The sequence below is a fragment of the Corapipo altera genome, unplaced genomic scaffold, assembly GCF_003945725.1.
Source record: "Corapipo altera isolate COAL_440 unplaced genomic scaffold, ASM394572v1 61167, whole genome shotgun sequence".
Taxonomy (NCBI): Eukaryota; Metazoa; Chordata; class Aves; order Passeriformes; family Pipridae; genus Corapipo; species Corapipo altera.
The window spans coordinates 2,363,407-2,384,189 of record NW_020884949.1 but is presented as its reverse complement, the minus strand read 5'-3'; the positions used below and the strand labels follow the sequence as shown (position 1 = coordinate 2,384,189).

At 38.9% G+C, this 20,783-nt stretch overlaps 1 protein-coding gene across 8 annotated transcripts in view; it reads right to left on the bottom strand.

Moving 5' to 3' along the window:
* MCTP1 (multiple C2 and transmembrane domain containing 1) overlaps positions 1 to 20,783 on the bottom strand; it is a 185,627-nt gene that overhangs the window by 30,379 nt on the left and 134,465 nt on the right. For 6 of the 8 annotated variants that reach the window (XR_003530831.1, XM_027662940.1, XM_027662942.1 and 3 more), the window contains one exon: positions 8,998 to 9,051. Coding sequence is in view for 7 of the 8 variants with exons in the window: in XM_027662940.1 (XP_027518741.1) it covers positions 8,998 to 9,051 (54 nt within the window). In the remaining variant the exon portion in view is untranslated. The other 2 variants (XM_027662947.1, XM_027662945.1) reach the window with 2 other exon arrangements.

The window sequence follows — 20,783 nt, the reverse complement described above, 5'->3', positions numbered from 1 at the left end:
TATCCCTGTCTCCCTGCCTTCTACTGACATAGGTCTCAGCGTCCTTCCTCACAAGGACTTCCTGCCCAAGTGCTGGCCTTGGGCTCTCCTTGTCATATGTGTGCAACTTTTCCTGTTTGTTCCAGCTCTAGCTCCTCCAGCCTCCTCAACTCAGAGCTGGTCCCATAGGGCTCATGGGTGGGCATCTGTAGTCTTGGCATGCAACTCAATAGAAAAGTCAATAAATCTACACAAAAATCATTGTTCTATCAGGCACTTGGTTCCAGTGCTTGACTTAGGAGTGCAGCCAGGAGCAGCTTGGACATTTGGAGCTTTTTTAGTAGTTATCAGTTGTCCTAGTTAGAACAGCTGGGACCGATTCATCACTGGATGGGTGCAGCCCAAAACTGTGTATTCTATAGCCTTCCATGCCATTTCCCAGAAACTGCTGTCAGTAGAGGCCTGCGAGGTGGGGGATGTTCCTGTCCTCATGCCCTTTTATGGAATTCCCCACTCTGAGGGAAGGAATGAGCATCCTTTTATGGAATTCCCCGCTCTGGGGGAGGGACTGAACATTCCTGCCTGAGCTGGAGAATATATAAACCTGGAGTTTCAGAACCTTTCCACCACTCGTGGGATCCAGAGGAGGACTGCAGCTCACCACTCTCAGCTGGACTGAGACCACCACCCTAGGCTGGACTGCAAATCACCACTTTTGGCTGGACTGCAGCAGCTCTCCCACCAGCAGGCTTTTCCCCCTCTCCCTTTGCTTTGGACTCGGGGGGGAAGCCCAGGGAGCACCATTTTGTTTGTGCCCCGGGGTGCTGGGTTGTACATTTGGGCTTTGTGGGTTAGGGCCGGTTGCTTGTCTGTGTGGTCGTACTTATTGTATTATTTTATTAAATTGTTATTCTGACTTGTAATCTCTCTTTTGAGTTGGGTTGGTTTCCCCTGCTGGTTAACTTTCAAACCAGCACATCAGTAAATGCAGAATGCACAGCAAAGTACTTGTGTGCAGTATTTGTCCACAAGCTTTATTTATGCCAAACTTACCTCTTAATCTGCTTGTAGATGACACCTGAGTAGAGGCAGACTCTGCTCTCTACCATGCCATGATGTGTTCTGAATGCCGCCACACAAAACCAATTTTTTAACAATGCTCTAGGAGGAGCTTTGTGTTTCAACTCTTTGGGACAGGGGTGCCTCTTTCATTTTGTCAGGATTGTATTTTCCCTAGATGATCTGTCCAGCAACTTCACCAGTCACCCAAACACCAACATAAAATTAACAATATAAAATTTTCTACACACTGCAAACAAAATACATGCGTATTGTTCGCAAAAGCTTGCAGTTTATTTTCCCATATTCCTGTATTTTCCCCATAAAGCACAGAAAAGTCTGATCAACTATTCCTGGCAAATTTTTGTAGTTGATATTGCAGTTTTTCTTACAAGCATATCACTGAAGTGAAAGTCAAACACCTAGCTTAAGAAGTAGATTTTCAGCTGTGCTGTGTTGCGAGCCTTAGCATCAAATCTAAGATGAAAACCCAGGCCACAATGCACTATCCATATTGCTGAGACAGCCACACTGATGATCATCCTCTTCTCTCACAGTGTCATCTCTACCACTCCTTCATTCTCATTCAAATACACTGTCAACCACATGCTGTCACTGGGGATTGGGTCAATGTAGCACTTATGTTAGCATATCTCAATCATCACTTTTCTTCTACAAGTTGTATCTTACTGTACTAGTAAGCGTGACCAGGTCTTGGTAGTGGGCGTTGCTACAGGTGGCTTCTGCGAGAAGCTGCTAAAAGCAATGGTCAAGCCAATCCAAAATTATAGTAAATGCCTCTGTGATAACATATATAAGAAGGAAATACAAAAAAGTTATTGCACAGATGTAATTGCAGGGAAGAGTGAAGTGAGAATATGTAAAAGGAATAACTATGCAGACACCAAGGTCAGTGGAGAAGGAGGGGAAGGAGGTGCTCCAGGTGCCAGAGCAGAGATTCTCCCACAGTCCATGGTGAAAACCATGGTGAAGCACGCTGTCTTCCTGCAGCCCATGGAGGACCACAGGGGTGCAGAGATCCACCTGAAGCTCTTGGACGATACCCATGCTGGAGTAGCTAGATGCCCGAAAGAAGGATATCCATGCTGGAGTAGGGTCCCGGTAGAAACCTCCAGACCCATGGAGAGAGGAGTCCACGCTGGAGCAGCTTTTCTGGTAGGATTTGTGACCCTGTGGGAGATCCACCTTGTGACAGGCTATGCCTGAAGGACTGCACCTCATGGAAGAACGACCCATGTTGGAGCAGTTTGTGGAGAACAGCTGCCCCTGAGATGGACTCATGTTGAGAAGCTGGAGAAATTCATGGAGGACTGGCCCCCTGGGAGGGACCCTATGAAGGACTCCTCTCCCTAAGCAACAGCAGGAACAATGTGTGATGAACTGAATACCCACTCTATGTCTCCCTGCACCACTGAGGGGCAGGACACAGAGTTTGGGAAGGAGGGAGGGGTGAGCGGGAAGGTGCTTTTAAGATTTGTTTTACTTCTCATTATCCTGCTCTGATTTTGTTCGTAATAAATTCAATTAATATCCCCAATCTGAGTCTGTTTCGCCTGCAATGGTAATTGGTGAGTGATCTCTCCCTGTCTTTATCTCAACTCATGAAATCTTTGTTGTATTTTCTCTACCCTGTCAAGTTGTGGAGGGGAGTGATAGAGTGGTTTTTGTGGGTGCCTGGCATCCAGCCAGGGTCAAGCCACTACACTTATCCACTACTATCTCTGCTTCCTGTGGGACTGTCACAGTCTGATAAGACTGGAATGTTTACTAAAGAGGATGAGTTATGAGATAGACCAAAACTTCTCTCTCTCAGCAATTGTAAATTCAAAATTAAGGGGCTTTAACTGAGGAAGTGTGGAAAAAACAGAAGAAATAACAACCCTTTATTAAAAGATATATGTATGTTGCCAAAAACAGTAACAGAACACAAAAAAACCAGACAGTAATCCTAGAAAAAAACAATAACAAAAAGTCTGAATGAATACTTCTCTGTCCTTCAGCACAGTCCTAATCGTGGCCTGCAGGGGGCGCTGTTGGGCTCTGGCGGTCACCACACAGGGAGGGGTCTGGGGGATGGTCTTGGATCGTGGGAGAAGCCGAAAGGAAAACGGAGACCCTCCCCCCAGTGGGAGAAAGGCAGAAGGAAAAGCAGTTTACCCCTACGGGACTCACTGTTCCCAGATGACGGTGTTCCAAGGCTCCCCCCTTCTCTCCCAGCAAGCACAGACCTTTCCGATGAAAAAAAAAACAACCCAGTAGGTCCCGGTTGGAGTCACGAGGCAGTGGCGGTGCAAGGCTGGTGGTGAGGCCTCACCAGGACGAAAGAACCAGAAAGACTGACTCCCAGGTTTTTCCTCCAGAAATGCCCGGACACAGTTGTGTCTCCGTCCTGGCGAGAGAACTCCGCGGTCTGACCTGTCCTCTGTCCGGACGGCCAGCTCCCCAAATCCCAAAACCTTCCCCCCCCTCACTCCAGCATTTGATGGGCCATTAGCATGGAATGCAGCCTGGCCAGCCATTTCTTTTGTAAGGCTAATTGATTCCCTTCCCCCTTCCCTATTTGAACTCTGTTTCTCTTACAGGGAAGCAGGGAAAGAAAAATTTCTCTCTCAGATTTATAACCTATAACAGGGACTTAGATGAAGACTTGTTCTTTATTGCTCTACACTTCGCTGTAGAAAAAGTTCAAAAGGCATCTCTCCAAAACCGGTCTTTGGGGCTCCTCTTTGGAAGGTTAAAATAGGGAGCTGTGAATAAACCTGAAGAAACATTCAGGCAGCTGCCAAATACTCATGTATCAGTGACTACATGGCTTGCTTAGAGCTGCAAGTGGTTCATGACAGTAGTTTAAATGGAACTCAGATCTCATGACTGTGTGTGAAACCAGTTTAAAGAAATTCTGTTAGAGAATGAGGAATAATCCATTCTCACCATTTTGAAGCCACATGGAGCTAAGGAGTAAACCAATCTGCACATGTAGGAAGGTTTCCAAGAAAACCCTGTAGTAAAGTGTTTTGGTTGTTTCCTTTAACACTCGTCATTTCTCTCCCAAGTCACAGAGAAGACCATACAGATGTTTCTAACTACACCTTAAAGTTACTTTTTTAGGAGCTAGGAGAAAATAGCCCTTTTCTTTGCCTCAAAGAATTTAAATCTGCTTAGTTACATTAAGAAATAAAATTAAGGGTGGAAGGAAAATGTAAGGCAAAACTATGTCACATTCTTAAACATCTACCATAACTTCAGATATAAATATCAGATTCTGATCTCACTAATACCTACTTTACTTCAATAATTTTGATAGTATTTCAGGACTGTACGAGGACAAGGAAACCTGATCTCATTAAAATTAAACCTCTCAAAGGCTGTTCAAATTACCTGTTTTCAAAGGTACATCATACATTGATGACAAAACCCTTATGGTGTCCTAGTATAGGACAGGAAGAAAACCGCTTTTTGTGGAAGTTGCTGTGCAAAGGTCCACATGATCCAAGCTATATCCAAGCAAAAGTAACTCCATGGCTGTGACTTGGGTGTGATCAAAAACAGCATCAGCTAGTATTCCAGAGTATGGGTTGAAGCAGTCTACACCATCAACCCTCCTATTAAGTACAATTTTTATAAAAACTACATTCCTTTTATCACTATCTCCACATGAATAACTAAACTGAGCTGAAACAAAACTGCACTGAGAAGTTTGACTCCATTCACTCTATTTCTCAATATCATTTTTCCACCACATATTTTACAGGAAATAACTGCCACTTTAATAGATCACCATCTTCTCTTTTATGGAATATAAAAAATGTAGGCTACATCAGTGCTATCCTTCCTCCTTTTCATGATCTACTCTCAGTAAAAATACAGGGCGTGCTTCTGAGACAGGTTACAAACGTGTCTTGGCTTGAGAACAAAGTTAGTACCTCTCAGCAGCAATGATTAAAAGCTTTAAAACGTATTTTAATTTGACTCAACTATCATCCATTACAAAAGCTTCTATTTATCTTGAAGTACAATAACATTGACTGAGAACTGCGAAGAATTTTTCAAAGAATGAAAGCCTAGAGAGAGAGTAGCCAAAGGTGCAAATGATTGGAATATTTTTTATTAATAAAATATTGATATTGTTAATAAAAAGGCAAAATAAAATAGTGTTCATACCATGCATCTTCCTCCACATAAGTCTGCAATAGTAGCAGTTACCACTAGCCTGATTCTGTGGCACGCTGAGGGCTTCCCACAAAATGCTGAGCTTAAATTCTTTGTGATTATCTGATATCTTACCTGGAGCTTGTTCAAAGAATAAAGCTATGTGAAAAGCATATATGAACTTCTGAAATGACAAACTAAAATCTTAGATACCTAGATTACGTATATTGACCACTACATTATCATAACATAACTGTGTAAAAATCCTTCTGATAGCTTATTGACTTAACGTAATTTAACTGACCCTTATTTGCTAAGATACCCTATAAGCCAGTGTTTGGAAAGGAGTCAAAAGAAAACAAAAGAAGAAGAAAGAGAGAGAAATCAGATTAAACTGTATATCTGGGGTTGGCATAGGTTTAGCAACCATTACAGAACACACAGAATGCAGAATGCAATACTATTTCTTGGAAAAACTAGTATTAAATGAAAGACAAATGCCTGAGCCAAACAAACTACATCTCTTTCAATTCCTAAATATTCTATCAGTGGTCACATGACAAAGAAGCAGTATTAGGAAACAAGTGTTCCACTGCTAAGCACCACTTTGTAACTGATACAAGAAGCATACCTGCCATTTTAGTTTACTATTGATATTGCAAGTAAAGATGAAAGTTACGATTCTCCAGTAAAAAACCCACATCCTCTGACCTTAAACTGACAGTCCTATCTACCCTACCTTAACTGTAGCAGATGGTGGAAGAAATTACTAAAATCCAGAACATTAGAATAAGACTAAGCAACATGGTAAGTGCAAATCTACCTTGTCAAACTCCTTTCAGTATTCCATACCATTATTAATAAAATGCATTACATTAACTAATTACATACATAAGAGCAATCATCCTTAGTTTATTACTTCTGTAACTCTGCAGTTTAGGAATGTTGAGCAATGCCCCTCCATCACACATAACCAACATCAGCGCATGCCCATGCTGACCTCATCAAGCAGCTAGAGCTACCCTTTCACTCTGAGCAAGTCACTACTATCCAAGTCAGCTCTAAAGAAACACACTTCATAATCCCACAACAATCTCTAAGTGAAACATATGGACAGGTTTAGGTAAAGCCTGCAAGGATTCTTCATTAAATGGAAAACAGGTGCTCCTGTTCTGTGTAATATCCCATTTACTGTTAAGTCCAAAGGTGACAGGACTAATAGCTGCCTTGTGGTAATCAGCGAAGACACTGGCCATGGTCAAACAGCTGGGATGTATTTTACATATTTGCAACACATGCTTCAGTTTCAATTAAAAAGAGGTTTTACATTTATTATTCTTGTAACTTTCTTAGCATAAGAAGATCCATTTTCCTGAGTCTTCTATTATGCCATATGAAAAATCAAGAGAAATAATAAAAGCCAGAGGCCATTATCAGCTGGTGTTACAAAATCTGCATTTGTTTTCCCACGAAACTTCATTTTGCACATAGCTTTAAGAAAACCCATACATGAACTAAAATAACACAGAAGCGCACCCTTCCATTTAGCCAAAAATATGTAACAGGAAAAGCAATATGAGAGTATGTCTAGCACACCAGAAAGGAAAAACAGTCTACTAGCTTTGAATGACAAACAATTATAAGCATGTGCTTATAATTTACAACCCTAGTGTAAAATAACGCACGCTGTAAACATACTGAATATAGGTGGTAGTCCACATATGCTTGTTTTAAGAAGTGTAAGGTTTTTTCCCATTCAAACAGCATATTCAATCTTGAGAGCTCAAAACATTTGCAATAACGAAGACAGCTTTGAATTTATAAAAATCAACCTTAACACCTTCTGTATAGAAAGACAGCTCTTAAATATTCAATAAAAGGGCTCACTGAACACACACAGTAATGTCAGTACTCACTTTTATTCAACCTTGGTAACTAGATCTAGAAGAATGTTTGAACTCTAGTGTCAATTTGAGAAAGCTGAATATTTGATCACAACACTGAAACCTAGAGTGATATTTCTAATTAGGTATGTTTTGCCTGGCGTTTGCTAATCACCAGAGAATTGGGGGGAGGGAGGGTTGACCCCCGCCCTCATCTTCCCCTTTAAAGGAGTTTGTCTAGCAATTTCCAAAACCCACTAAGCAGTAACTACATAGGCTGGCTTAAACTACAAGCAGTCAAGCAGTATTCTTTCTGAACTAACCACAGTGATTAAAATATCCAGGAATTCACACACTACTAGTATCACACATTTGCATCAGCTCTAATAATAAAGCAGAAAGAAACAGGAGAAAATGGCCTCAAATGGATGGCAGACCAGTGTTTATCTGAAAACAAATGATGATTCAAAGCCAGCATGTTGAGATAAAATACAAGCTCTTCACAGCTACATGATGGACCCTTGCAATAAATCATGTATTTTATTGCCAGAAGTGGATGTTCATATCATTTAGTGTTAAAAACCATCACATATGTGTTTTGTAAAAGAAGGTCTTTGTTATTACAATGTTTGCTCATTCTGAAATTATGTAGCTAACAATTTAAGTGGCGTATAGAAGAATTTCACATAATAGCTTTCTGTCAATTTTAAAATGTTTGACCTGGCAATGGAACAAGGAAAATAATCTTTTTTAAAATCATTTCTCACATTTTAGGTGTTAGCTAACAGAAAAATAATCATTCAGGGTATTAACTAATCATGGTGAATTTTCTGACATTTCAAATGCTGCTGCCAGCATATGAATTGCTATAGTCTTCATATAAATGTATATCTCAGCCAGAAAAAAGGTCAAGAGCATAAATACACTGTTTTTCTCCTTTCAGAAAAAAAAAAATTGCTTTACTACAAGAGAAGTGGGGGGAACATCCGTGAAGGTCAAAATAATCTGAATTTTAATACAAAGTTGTTGTAAAACTATATTTTTCCTTTCTTCCACAAATACCACCTTTCTGATAGGAAAATACCAGCAACAAAGGGGCTGTCTTCACTGCACTTGTCTCACCAGAAAGCCGTCCTGCCAGTGCTAGCCATTGCTTCAGTGGTGGAAGGTCATTCTAATTTCTTTTCTCTGTTTTTTCCCTCTCCCTGGGGGACAACCAATCCAAGCAGTCTGATAGCTGGGCTAAATGTGGAAATGAGCCGTTATTCACTGTGGTTGTAATCCTCAACCCAATCAGCAGCCTCTAAACTGAACCGCATCCACTCAAATAGCTGAATGATCCCCCACAGTTTCCCACCTTGCAGGGCCACAATGCAAACTTCAAATCAAGTGGATGTCTAGGCGAATTGTGATTACTTAAATGTCATATGGAGTGCAAAACATTTAAGCCGTTCTCCCACCAAGTAATTCTTTGAAAATTTTAGATGTCAATATCCCAACTTTAACCTGTATGGAGTTGCTATTTCCACATCATTTTTCGCCTGAAGTGCAGTCCTATTTGTAATATTCAAGAAAGAAAGAATTTTTGTCCTTCAAAAACAGTTGTTGCTGCAGTTATCTTCACAAGAGCTATCAAGTTCCAGACATGCTGAATTATTTTTGTTCCTGGCAGAAAAATATTTGACCCAGCTCTGGACTGGGGAAAAAAAAAAAAAAAAAAAAAAGGTAGGATTTATAGATCTCTATCCTTTCCTGCAACACACTGTAGCATTATTAGGATGATAAACAGATCTGTCCAATTTTCTGGACTAAAACACTTCAACTCCTTTTTTAACTGTCGGTAAAAACAGTGTCATGTCTAAATTCTCCCATCCCCAGATACCCAAGTGCTAGGAAACATAATTACCTTGTCATCTCTGTCATCCTCTTCTTCCTCGTCCTCTAGCATGTCCTCCACTACCTGCAGACAGAAACAGTAGTAGTTGTCATGATTTAAAAAGGAAGAGTTTTGTTCTGTCAATTCTAAGCCTTTTGTAGATGAAAACTTTATTAACACTTGAAATAAATGCAGAGGGAAAATGTACAACCAGGAAAAAACACTTGATCTAGAGATTCAAATTTAGGAAAGCATTATAGCTTTAATTGACCTACATTAGGGAATTATATACTGAAAATCCTTCCTGCACAAAATGCTTGCTTGACAATTTAAGTATTTAAAAGGTAGTTCAAAATTCAGTATATGCTTGCTTTAATTAAAGGAATCCTTTGTCAGCTCCATTGGTGCCTACACGGCACACACATATGCTCACTTCAAATTTACTGTTACCTACATAAAAGTGCAACCTTTTTAATAGAATTTACAGTATTCACCAAGAGATTTTTGAAGAATACAAAGCTGGGAATAAATTCATAGTAGCTTATTTCCTTATAATCTTCAACAATTATGTATTCCATATGCTCTATCAGCATTAGCACTGTGTTTCTTAATAGTAATTTTATACAATCTGTGCATTTAACTTTATGCACATTCATTGCTAGCTGCAGCTGCCACATATCTGCATCTGTGTATTTTTCCATATAAAGTTCTTCAGTCTAGCACTGGGAAATATACACATACACATTCAATTCATTCTACAAATATTATAATTATTAATCACACCATGAGCATGAAATGAACCACTAAATCTAGTTTACAGAGATTAAATGACTTTCCAAAGATGAGCAGTGGTAGATTCAGACTTAAAAGTCAAAAATCCTTCTCTCATGACACTGTGATCAATGACCCTAAGAGGAAAATTCTCTGTTGGTGGAATGAAAAAAAGCTGGACCTCCTTATAACCAGAAAATAATGTGCCTCTTCAGATCTTTATTTATATCTAAATACATATGAGGATACAAGAAGAGCCATAATAAAGGTCAACAAAGATTCATCTAGCCCAGTGTCCTATTATGAATGCAAAAATCGTATACGACGTATTATAAAATATGCATAGAGTGGAAAAGAGAAGGAAAAACTCACTGATATGAAACAATAATAACTTGGCCTATTTTACAGACTTGCTGCCAACTAAAATGGTAGTTTACTACGTGATATAGGTGAAGCTACAAACAATTTTAGCGTATTTGTCCTTTAAGACTCTGTTCCAAAACACCTCTGACAACAGCACTTTGGAGGGAAAGGAACGTCTAATTCTGTCTACTGCCTGCTCTGTCCTGGAGTTTAGAATCAAAGATAAAACTAGAAACACAAAGCAACCATAGAAAGTGAACATGCCAAAAAGCACAAGGAGGAAGCATGATGCAAGCAATGAAGAAATTACTCTTGAATTCCTTCCTGCCCAGAACAACAATTTTAGCAGGAGGAGCCTGACTGACCAAAGCTTTTGTAGCCTCTGACCCGATGCCAGCTAGGCAGGTGTACTTCTGAGTCCCCTCAGGCTGAAGAAGGAATCCAGGCTGTGCTCTAGCCACTATCCATAAAGAAGTCTCCCTCCTGTTCTTTGTTGGCCTTTTAGGTCAGGTCTCCTCCATTGCTCAAAAAAAGGGGATTAGAAACAGTGACAAGAGAGTTTTGGTCACAGGGAAATGTTGAGAGCACATCTGTGAAATGAATGTCAGCTCCCGCTTAGCTCAGTACACTATCTTACACATCCAATTTGGAAGTGTCTGAGAAGTCCTGTCTTCACTGACCTCTCTGTGAAAAAAAGGCACTTCCTGTTTCCCATGCACCTACATCACCTTCTTGTCCCTTTCCTGGTAGTTGACTGTCATCTTCCCTGGCCTGCTCTAAATCTCTGGGGAGCTGAGCCATAAATTGCATCACTGGGCTGAGTTCTTAAAAAAACCGCATCTCAAACTTTTAATGTAGTGACCCAGTTTACTAAGCAGCTCCAGGAACACTCCACCAGCTCTACCAAGAAAATGGAGAAGTGAGAAGAGAGGACGAAAACAAACTGTTAAGGGTTGCAGCAAGATGGAAACCCTCTTAAATCAGTTTCACCACATGCAAAAAACCCATTTAACTACATCAGTAGTTGACTAAAGCCCAAGGTATAAAACAGATCTGTTGGCTCACATACTCGTTAACACCTGGAGCTGACTAAACTCACTGAGTCTCTTTTTCCAACATTAATATTCCCCAGACACCTGAAGATCTCTTTTATGTACATCCAGAAATTCCTTGTCTTGACAGGGTTGAATAGCTGAATGCCCATCTCACATGGGCATTAAAGTTAGCAATAGGACAATCAGTTGACTTGGAAATCTCTAAAATTATTGCAAATGATAGCAGAGAAATCCCTTGCATGACAATACCTACTCCAAATTACCTGGATAATACTGCTTCAGACTCAGTTGGTTTTTTTCTTCCGCACCTAATGATCTCAAACTACTTTACAAGCTTCTGTAGGGTAGCAAAATGTTAACTTGTTCAAAGGGCATAAAAAGTCCTTTGAAATTACTTGAAATATCAGACTAATCTCAGATTTCCAGCTCGTCCATTCAATTTTTTAATTCAAAAGCCACTACCAGTTTATGGTCTTGTTCTAGGTTAGTCACATCATCAGTTACACTGAGATTTGGAGTACTGAATTGTTTGGAAAGAACAACAGAATTCAGCTATTGTAGTGAAAGTGTGCCAATGCCCAAGATTAACAAATAATTCTTTAAAGTATATGAAACATATATAATCCATGCTTTCATGTGTCTTGAAATTCAAAAGGAAGAGCGGAAAGAGAAAAACCAGACACACATGAACATACAGACAATACAGACACAGTAATACAATTCATTAAACCACCAAAACAAGCGTTTTCAGAACTTTGCCACAAATTAAAACAAGGTAAGTAGATTCTTCGTAGTCTTATGATATAGTAAGAAACACCCTGAAGCCTTATAAAAGCTGTATACTGAAGTACAGCCTATTTCTGCAGAACAAAGCAAGGCTGTTGAAGAGAAGCACAGTGGATCTGAACACAGATTTCACTTCAACATTACAGTAGGAATGCAGTAGAAAAAAACCCACAATGGAATTTTTTCTGCTTTGATTCTGCTTCGATTCTATTCAAATAAAGTGCACACGTGCCCCTCTGTTTTAAATGAACGCAGCAGTTATTTGGATGTCTGTGTCAAGCATTGTACCTAGAGGAGGTATAATGGAGGGAGGGAAGAGATGGGGAAGGAGGGAGAGGAGAGAGGGTGGACAAGAAAAAGCGTCTGAAGATAAAATAAAATGTTAGATTTATTTGAATAAAAGTTCTATGGTAAAAATCTTAGATTGCTCTGAGAATATTCACTGTAAATTATGCTTCTGATACCTTGCTTGAAATCAAGTAGTATTAATCAAACAAAGGAATAGCACTGGGGAAATCAGAAGGATCTAATGCAACCAGTTAAAAGTGACATGACCTTCTGCAATATCACTTGTCACAGACTTATATTCCACATACTGGTAGAAGGTCTTGAAAGAAACTGTTTCTTGGTACTGTCCCTTGAATGTAATATGAATACAGATGACATTTTAAAAAACACACATAGATGGCCTCAAATATGGCATGTAAGCTACTTCACAGCCAAACAGTAACCAGATATTTAAATGTTGCAAAGTAAGATCCTTCCCCTGCAAAACAGCCCTATTAAAAACTTATTAATCAGAAGCAGTGTGTAGTCTAATTCCTATGTATTACCATTATTCCTGATCCATTCCTACCTTCTTTGAGAAACACAGGCCAAAAATACTGTATGACTCATAATCAATAACAGATTGGAGGAGTCACAGTAGACAACTTACACTAGGTCCCCAGATGGAAGCACAGCCACCACATTTGCACACTGAAGAAAACCTCTGCATCTGTGGGGTAGAATGCAGTCTTCTGAGGAAGCTGACATTAAACACAACTTTATTCTAAGGAATTTATTCTAAAGATTTACTGACTAACAAGATAGAATTTCTGAGAAAATAATTGATTTTGACTTCTAACCTTAACACCTGCAAACCAGGGTTGGATTCTAGTTATTTACAAGTGTGATGAATCAAAACCCACAAATGTAGAGAACTTAGAAATACCTCCTGAATCTAAAGAATCAATGGAAAAGCGACATACTGAAACTTAACACCATTTTTAATGAAAGGTCCTTCTCTCTTAGCATCAGTCCAATGTTCCTCATACAAAGTGTGCCAACCACAAGTCACTCCTTTGTCTTTGTTCTACATTTTTTGGCTGATCCAACAGAAACACCTGGATAGAAGATACTATAATGTCTTTACATGTTAATAATACCAGGTATTTGCTCAGCATTAAGATGTAAAATAAAGAAAAGAAAAAAAAAAGAGGCACTATCTCTGCAGATAACCCTGATGACTGTTACCTTAACATCTTAACATGAAGCAATGCCCCGCCATTAGAACTTCTCTAGATCGGCTTTTATCTTACTTAATGTAAGATATATAGGTGGATTCAAATGAAAAACAAAACACTTTTTATGCCACATATGTTAGGACATAAAAATATCTACAGACATTTGTATTTTCGTATATAAGTATTAAAATTCATATGAGAAAACAAAAGAGAGGACAAGATTTCGTAATTAAATGCACTTCAGATATGCAATGAATGTGTTCAGAATTGCATTGTTCAGGACTGTTTGGATTTAATGATAATTCGTATTGTCCTGGTATAAAATTTACTGTAAATCTGTGAGTCATGCAACTCAGTGTTTACGTGTAAATGTAATATAAAATTGTGCAACGTGTATGGATTAAGAAAGATGCATAAAACCACCTGGGCTCTCTCAGGTAATTTCCAGGTATTTTACGTGGAAGCAAATATAACAACTGTTCACGAGCCCACTACAGCAGCAGTTCTGTGCTCATTTTCACAACATGAAGTCTGCTTCTTTCATGGAATTGCCGAGGAGAAACTTTACAGGAGATATATACTAATTAAAATACCCACCTTTTTATATCACACTTATAAGGAAAATAAAAATCAAATTAACAGATTCTTATTTAAGAGTGTAGTATATTTGGAATACATTTGATCCTGATTTATACCATTACAGTTTGGCTTTGGGGTATTCATCTGCAGTAATCATCAAAACAACTGAATCACTAGATGTAATAATAATTAGTGTGATAAGCTTGCCAGTAAGTTTGAACATATTGCAGTGTGGATGACAGCAGACAAAAAAGAAAAGCATTAGTATTTTATGGTTAAAATACTTCCTCATTTTTACACAGGCACTCAAATACAATTATTTTCTCTTACAGAATGCATTTTGTTAGTTTATGCTGGAAAGCGCTCATATTGTGATTTAGTATGATTCTTAATAGGAAAAGAGACTTTAATACAGCTATCAGAGGCCTTTTGATGCATGCTGCTGACTACATGGAGTTCTGTAATGTTAATAACAGAATTTTTATTTACAGTATAATACATTTCTAAGGAACATGTATCAGCAGTAAATACAGATATTTATACAAGAACATGTGACTTTTTTCCTGTTGTCAGTTTTATATGCCCTCAATATTCAGTTGCTAATGTAGTTAAGAGTATGTAATTTTTACCATTACATGCACAAGTAGTATACTTCTTTCTCTGTATTTCTTTCAATATTTGGTTCTCATTTATTTTAGCTTTTTCTTGTATTTACACAATGCACTGTGAACTGAATATTAAGTGTTTATTTGAAGTATGTCTCCATCTAAAGGCTTCAACGTGTACTGTACACTTGAAATCTCAGATCTATCAAAAGGCTTAATTTTTATTTCAGTAAGATTATTATGCAGGAATATTAAAAAATAACATCTTTACAAAATTTTGTGAGCTAGAATTCTTGGGCAAAACCTGATGATAAACTATCTTATAAACAACACAATGGCTCATTATAGACTTTCACTTATTATTGTTCCTCTTCAAATAGTTTTCAGATTCTAGTAGGATCAGACACACTTCTCTTATAAATCAGCATTTATCCAGTTTCTGGGTGTGATCCAGTCTATTATATGCAAGCTTGAAGCTGTCAAGCTTTCTGGTAGAGAAAATGTATGTTACCATGTTTTAGGCGAAAATTTATGTAATACACATATTATTGTCATTTCACTTAGGTTTTTTTTCCCCGAGTATTTATTCATTTCTGTAAATACAATACAATCCCAAAATTCCTTAACTCTTGGCTGCATTAAAATGTGCTAAAGTAAAAGAAAATCAAACTAAAAATGAATAAATATAATGACTACGATTTTTACTACTATGACTACATAGTCATTTTTACTACTACGGGAATTTTTTCTACAAAAATTCCCATATGACTGATGGAACTTTTACTAGAAACTAAAGGGATATTATGTTATATAATATTGACTATTTATAATAACCACTTCATCTGTCTAGTGAATCTTGTAGGCATGTAAATCTTGATGCAAAGAAGGCAAAAAAAAAAATCCTTAAAACAGTGTCATACAAAAAAGATGCCTGCTCTGTGCAGCGAACTTCAATTTTATTTTAGATGCCAGCAATATTGAAAGACTAAGTGAAAAAAAAAAAAAAGAGGCAAAATTTAAATTAAAAAACAAGTGGTTCATGAAGAAAAAAAATCCTTTTTTTTTTTTTAAATGCTGGACATATTTCAGGTGGGGTTTTGGTTTTCACATTTTGTCTTCAGGAGATTGAAACAAGTTGATATGTTCCAATTCTGTAGCACATTTTGGTTCTGTAACTGTTACTGGGATGAGAACAGCCACGAAAAGTTTTACCAAGGGGTTACTACATACTCTGATACTCTATGTAAACCTCTGACAAAAGGATTATGATTGCAGCATGGACAGACTCTTTTAACTCAGCCCAGACAGCCATTTGTAGAAACACATTCTATTACGCTGCAGGAGAGAAATGCTTACTGCCCAACACATATCTTTACCTAGTGTACTGTGTGACTGTTAAATCAGTGCATAATGCATTTAAAATATTTATAGTACCAACATTTAGTTAAATAACCTTTATGTAAGATTTATGTTGTTTTGTTCAATTCTCATTTAATGGCAAATTATTAAGAGCATGTTTCATAAAGATAATTCTCCATTTAAATTCAGCAGGCCATCAAATATTAAAATTATAATTCTGATGCAATCTAGAGCAAATTTGTCCAGCTTCAGTGATTATTTGCACTCATAAAAATTAGACTTGATTAATAAAATTTAAATGCTTGATTAAGCTGACATTTTCATGTTTCTTTTCTGATATATTTAAAAAAACCCAACCCTGTCCCTTAGTGGGGTACTTTACTATATTTTTATTTTCCAACTGTATGAATCATATAGAAAGAACAAACAGCTGCATGAAGACAACAATGATTCTCAGCAGACTACTTAATATTCAGACACATGTTGCCAGTGGTCTTTGTTCTTCAACAGCACATAGACAGATGATAACCTGTTTGCAAAAGGCTTTCTAACTTATTTTATTATGATAACAAATGGAGACAAAGTTTGTGATTAGCTAGGGACTAGAAAATGTAAGGTAAAATCAGTTCTGCATAATGTTGAAAATAATTTTATAGAAACAATTGTACTTTTCTTACTTTTTCTGTACTTTTCCTTTACTTTCACACACATATGCTGTGGTTCTCCCACCAGTTCTTATGTTTTGGGGTTTTTGTGGCTGCTGCTATTGCTATCATACTGGAGGTAAAACTTCTTATGAAAGCACAGTCAGAAAGAAGTCAAGATGTAGTTTCCAACCTGACAGTAACCTTTTGTATTATCTTATGCAAATGACATATTCTGGACACCGTCTAGCTAGAATACAGGCACAATGATTTTTATTTTTGCCATAAATTCATAGCAAGAGTTTAGTCCTCCCTGCAGACTCCCTGGTAGAAGAGAACTTCTGGACTTGAAGCTCAAAATCCCAGAGTACCACACAGGCAAGGGTTCTAAAGGACTTGGTGCTTGTCCTGTATTTATCTGCAGATGAAACCCTTTGAATGTAAGAACCGTAAGGACTCAGTCTTTAAGACCATAATTTGAAGAAACAAAAAATAAAGTTACTGATTTGTTTATTTACTTGGTAAATAAATTCAATTTAACAGTTCGTTAAAGTCGGGAACTTTCCTGGTGGGGTTGGTTTCTATATTGAATGAACAGCAAAGCACCACTCTTCTGCCCCAAACAAGAGCAGCAATAAATCCGCCAAAAGCTCTGATAGGCACTATTGCCTGGTCCCCAGGACAAAGTGGTAGGATTCTAATCAGAAAAGGTCTTCTAGGTGCAAGTGAGCTGGGGCTGTACAACCAGCTCAAGCTCATTGTGCTTACCACCTTTTTTGGAGTGAAGGAAGAATCCAGTGAGATGGATAAGCATAATTTTTCCCATTCTGTCTTTTGTTTTTCTTCATTCAGCAATATCCAGAAGACACATAAAGATCTGAATATACATATCATATTGGAGGACAGAAAGTATCCAGAGAAAACTGCTTAAAATCTCAAAATGGAAGACTGTCTTTAGCAAAATTATTTTTCTTCTATTCTCAAAATTATATCCTGAACATGTCCAGTTCTAACTTTTAATAGAAAGATATACATATAAGTCATCAAAGCCTGTGTAGCAAAAAATCTACAATGAAGTTAAAAGATGTCTTCTGTCATTTTATATAATTCTTACATCATGGCTGGGCTTCACGAACAAAGATTTGGGAAAGGTCTCTACTCACGTTTGTCACAAGCGTGCTGGTGGCTAAAAAGGCCAATACGAGATAGACATGTCCGGTTGCAAAAGGCACAGCAGAAAGATTCCTTAGGTGGTATATTCTGCAAGGCACGATTCTTTCTGCATTGCCTTTTCTCCTCGAGGGTGATCCTGCATGCTTTCTCAAAGGAAACAGCAGCGTTATAGATGGTGTGTCTCCAGACCTCCCGACTGGAGGCCAGAGTAGACCAGTTATGGTGATCAATGTGGTCAAGGATGAGATGTTGTTTCAGGGAGTCCTTGTATCTTCTCTTTGGGGTTCCTCTCTTGCGGCAGCCGGTGGCAAGTCCACCATAGAGCAAGATCTTAGGGAGGCAGTGGTCCTTCTTCCTGGAGACGTGCCCTGCCCAACACAGCTGTGTTCTCAGCAACATGGCCTCAATACTCGTAACTGCTGCTTGTTCTAGAACAGATGTATTGGTCACATAATCTGACCAGTGGATGTTTAGGATTGTACAGAGACAGTGTTGATGGAAATGTTCTAGGAGTCGCAGGTGGTGGCGGTAGATGACCCATGATTCGGAACCATATAAGAGAGTAGACAGCACTATGGCTCTGTAAACACTGATCTTGGTACTTTTCTTCAAGTGTTTACATTCGATACCGTACTGATGGAAGCCTTTTCAATCTAAGGCGACTGAAGGCCCACACTAAGACCTTAAACCATCTTGTCCGGGAGTTGCTTTATGCTGTTGACGCCACCCTTGTTGTTCACACAGAAGCAGCTCTGCAGTGTTTAACATCCTGCTTTGCAGACGCTGCTGAGCTCTTTCGGCTGAAAGTCAGTTTAAAGAAAACAGAAGTTCTCTATCAACCGGCGCCTCAGGAAGTCTTCCATCACCCCCATATCACCATTGGCCAATCAGAGCTCAAATCAGTCCAGCAATTTAATTACCTAGGTAGCCTCATCTCCTCAGACGGTAAGATTGACGGAGAGATAGACAACAGGTTAGCAAAGGCATATAGTGCTTTCGGAGAGCTTCATAAAAAATAATTCTTACAAGATAAATAATATATGTATAATCAATTATACAAATTCATAAAAATTTGTGTATGGCACATTAACTCCCAGCTGTTCAGTGTCATTTTCTATGCAATGACATATGCATCTCAAAACTTAAGAGGAAATTACCTATTTAATATTTCTTTAAAGCCTCTAAGTATTAAGTGTCAATGCAGGATGTGAAGTGATTAAACTTCTCCACAGGAGTATACATGGCAGAAGAACATTCATAGGTAGCTCCAGGGATGTGCATTGTTCTTCTATTAAATTTTTAACTACTTGGAAAATAATAAACCAAAAAGGAGAGAAAGATTAGTATCTTCAGTCAGAAAATGTCCAAGTGGCAGAGGTCGGCATGGACATCCTGTCCTCCCCACTCAAGCAGACCATCATCAAACCCTGAGCCTTCTCCTCTATGCAGAGCAGTACCAGCTTGCTCAGCCTCTCCTTGTATGCCAGATGCTCCAATCTCTTCATAATCTTCCCTTCACTGGGTTGAAGAGCAACTCTCTCTCCCCACTTTCCCAGCCTGTCTTGACCAAAAAGCCAGTGTACATCCACTGCACGATAGACATGAGAACAATTTCACCACATCCCTGCGATCATGCATGAATGTAGCTGCACATGGACCCCTAACTCCTACTGGTTCCTATGCTGTACACACCAATGTACACGCACGTCAGGGAGAGACCTCTGGCATGCTGGGTTCTCAGAGAGGGCGTGAGAGCCTCTTCCAGAGGCATTTGTGTGCCCACACCTGCAGTGGAGACCTTCTGTCTTGTTGGGTTGGTTTTGAGGGCTCTCCTGTCCATTCATCCTGCACCCTTTGCTTGCCAACTCAGACTACCACTTTCTTGTTAGTACAAGGGATAATAGTTTCAAACTGACAGAAGGCAGATTAGATATTGGGAAGAAATTCTTCACTGTGAGGGTGGTAAGGCACTGGCACAGGTTGACCAGAGAAGTTGTGAATGCCTCATCTCTGGCAGAGTTCAAGGTCAGGTTGGACAAGACTTTGAACAACCTAGTCTGGTAGAAGGTGTCCCTCTGAAAGTCCCTTCCAAATCAATCTATTCTGTGATTCCTCATTTGACTGTAGGTCATCATCATCCTCTCCCTTTATTTTCAGTTTAATGCTCTACTCATTAGGTTGGACAACCATCTGACAAAGAAGATTTTGCCCCAAGTGGTGAGGTGGATCTCTTCCTAGCAGTTCTCAATCCCCAAGGAGGATACCACAGTTGTAAAAACCAAGTCCCTGCTGTCAGTAAAAGCTTTGCAAGTGGTTGTTGTCCTCCCAGATTTGTCCAGTCCTCTTCCAGCCCTTCCTCGTCAATGACAGTATGCAGGAGAAGATGATCTGGGGTCCCTGTCTGCTCCCTATCTGGTCATGGAAGAGCAAGAATTTGCATGGAAGAACAAGAATCTGTTATCAGAGGAGATCCAGTGTACCTGTTACAGCTGTTAAGTATTACAGCCCAACACCTGAGAGACTGTCGTGATTTGTCCAAATTGTAGCATCCAGGCCTACGTACACAGGGTAAAAACGATCCATAGCCATGAAGAGCTGGAGAGAGGGAACATTCTGAGGGATTATCTGACTATTCTTTAAGTTAGACAGCTCCAGCAGGCAGTCAGAACACACAAAATGCAGCCTGACGTAGCAATGCAGGAGTAAATTAAAAAAGAATTTTTTCCCCCCATTAACTTAATGCAGTTCTGACTATGAATTTTGCTTAGAAGTAGGAAAAGACTCCAGATACCAGACAGCAGCACTGGTGTTTTCTCCAGGCTACAAAGGTGAGGGAGGTTTTTTGTACAATATATTTGGAATCTTCAAAATATTAAGTAGATTCTTAAAAATACTGAAAATAAGCTTTAAACCCTGGCACATTTTCTGTTAGCTTGCAGTCTGTCACCATGTCATGCTCTGTACCCTGCACCTTCT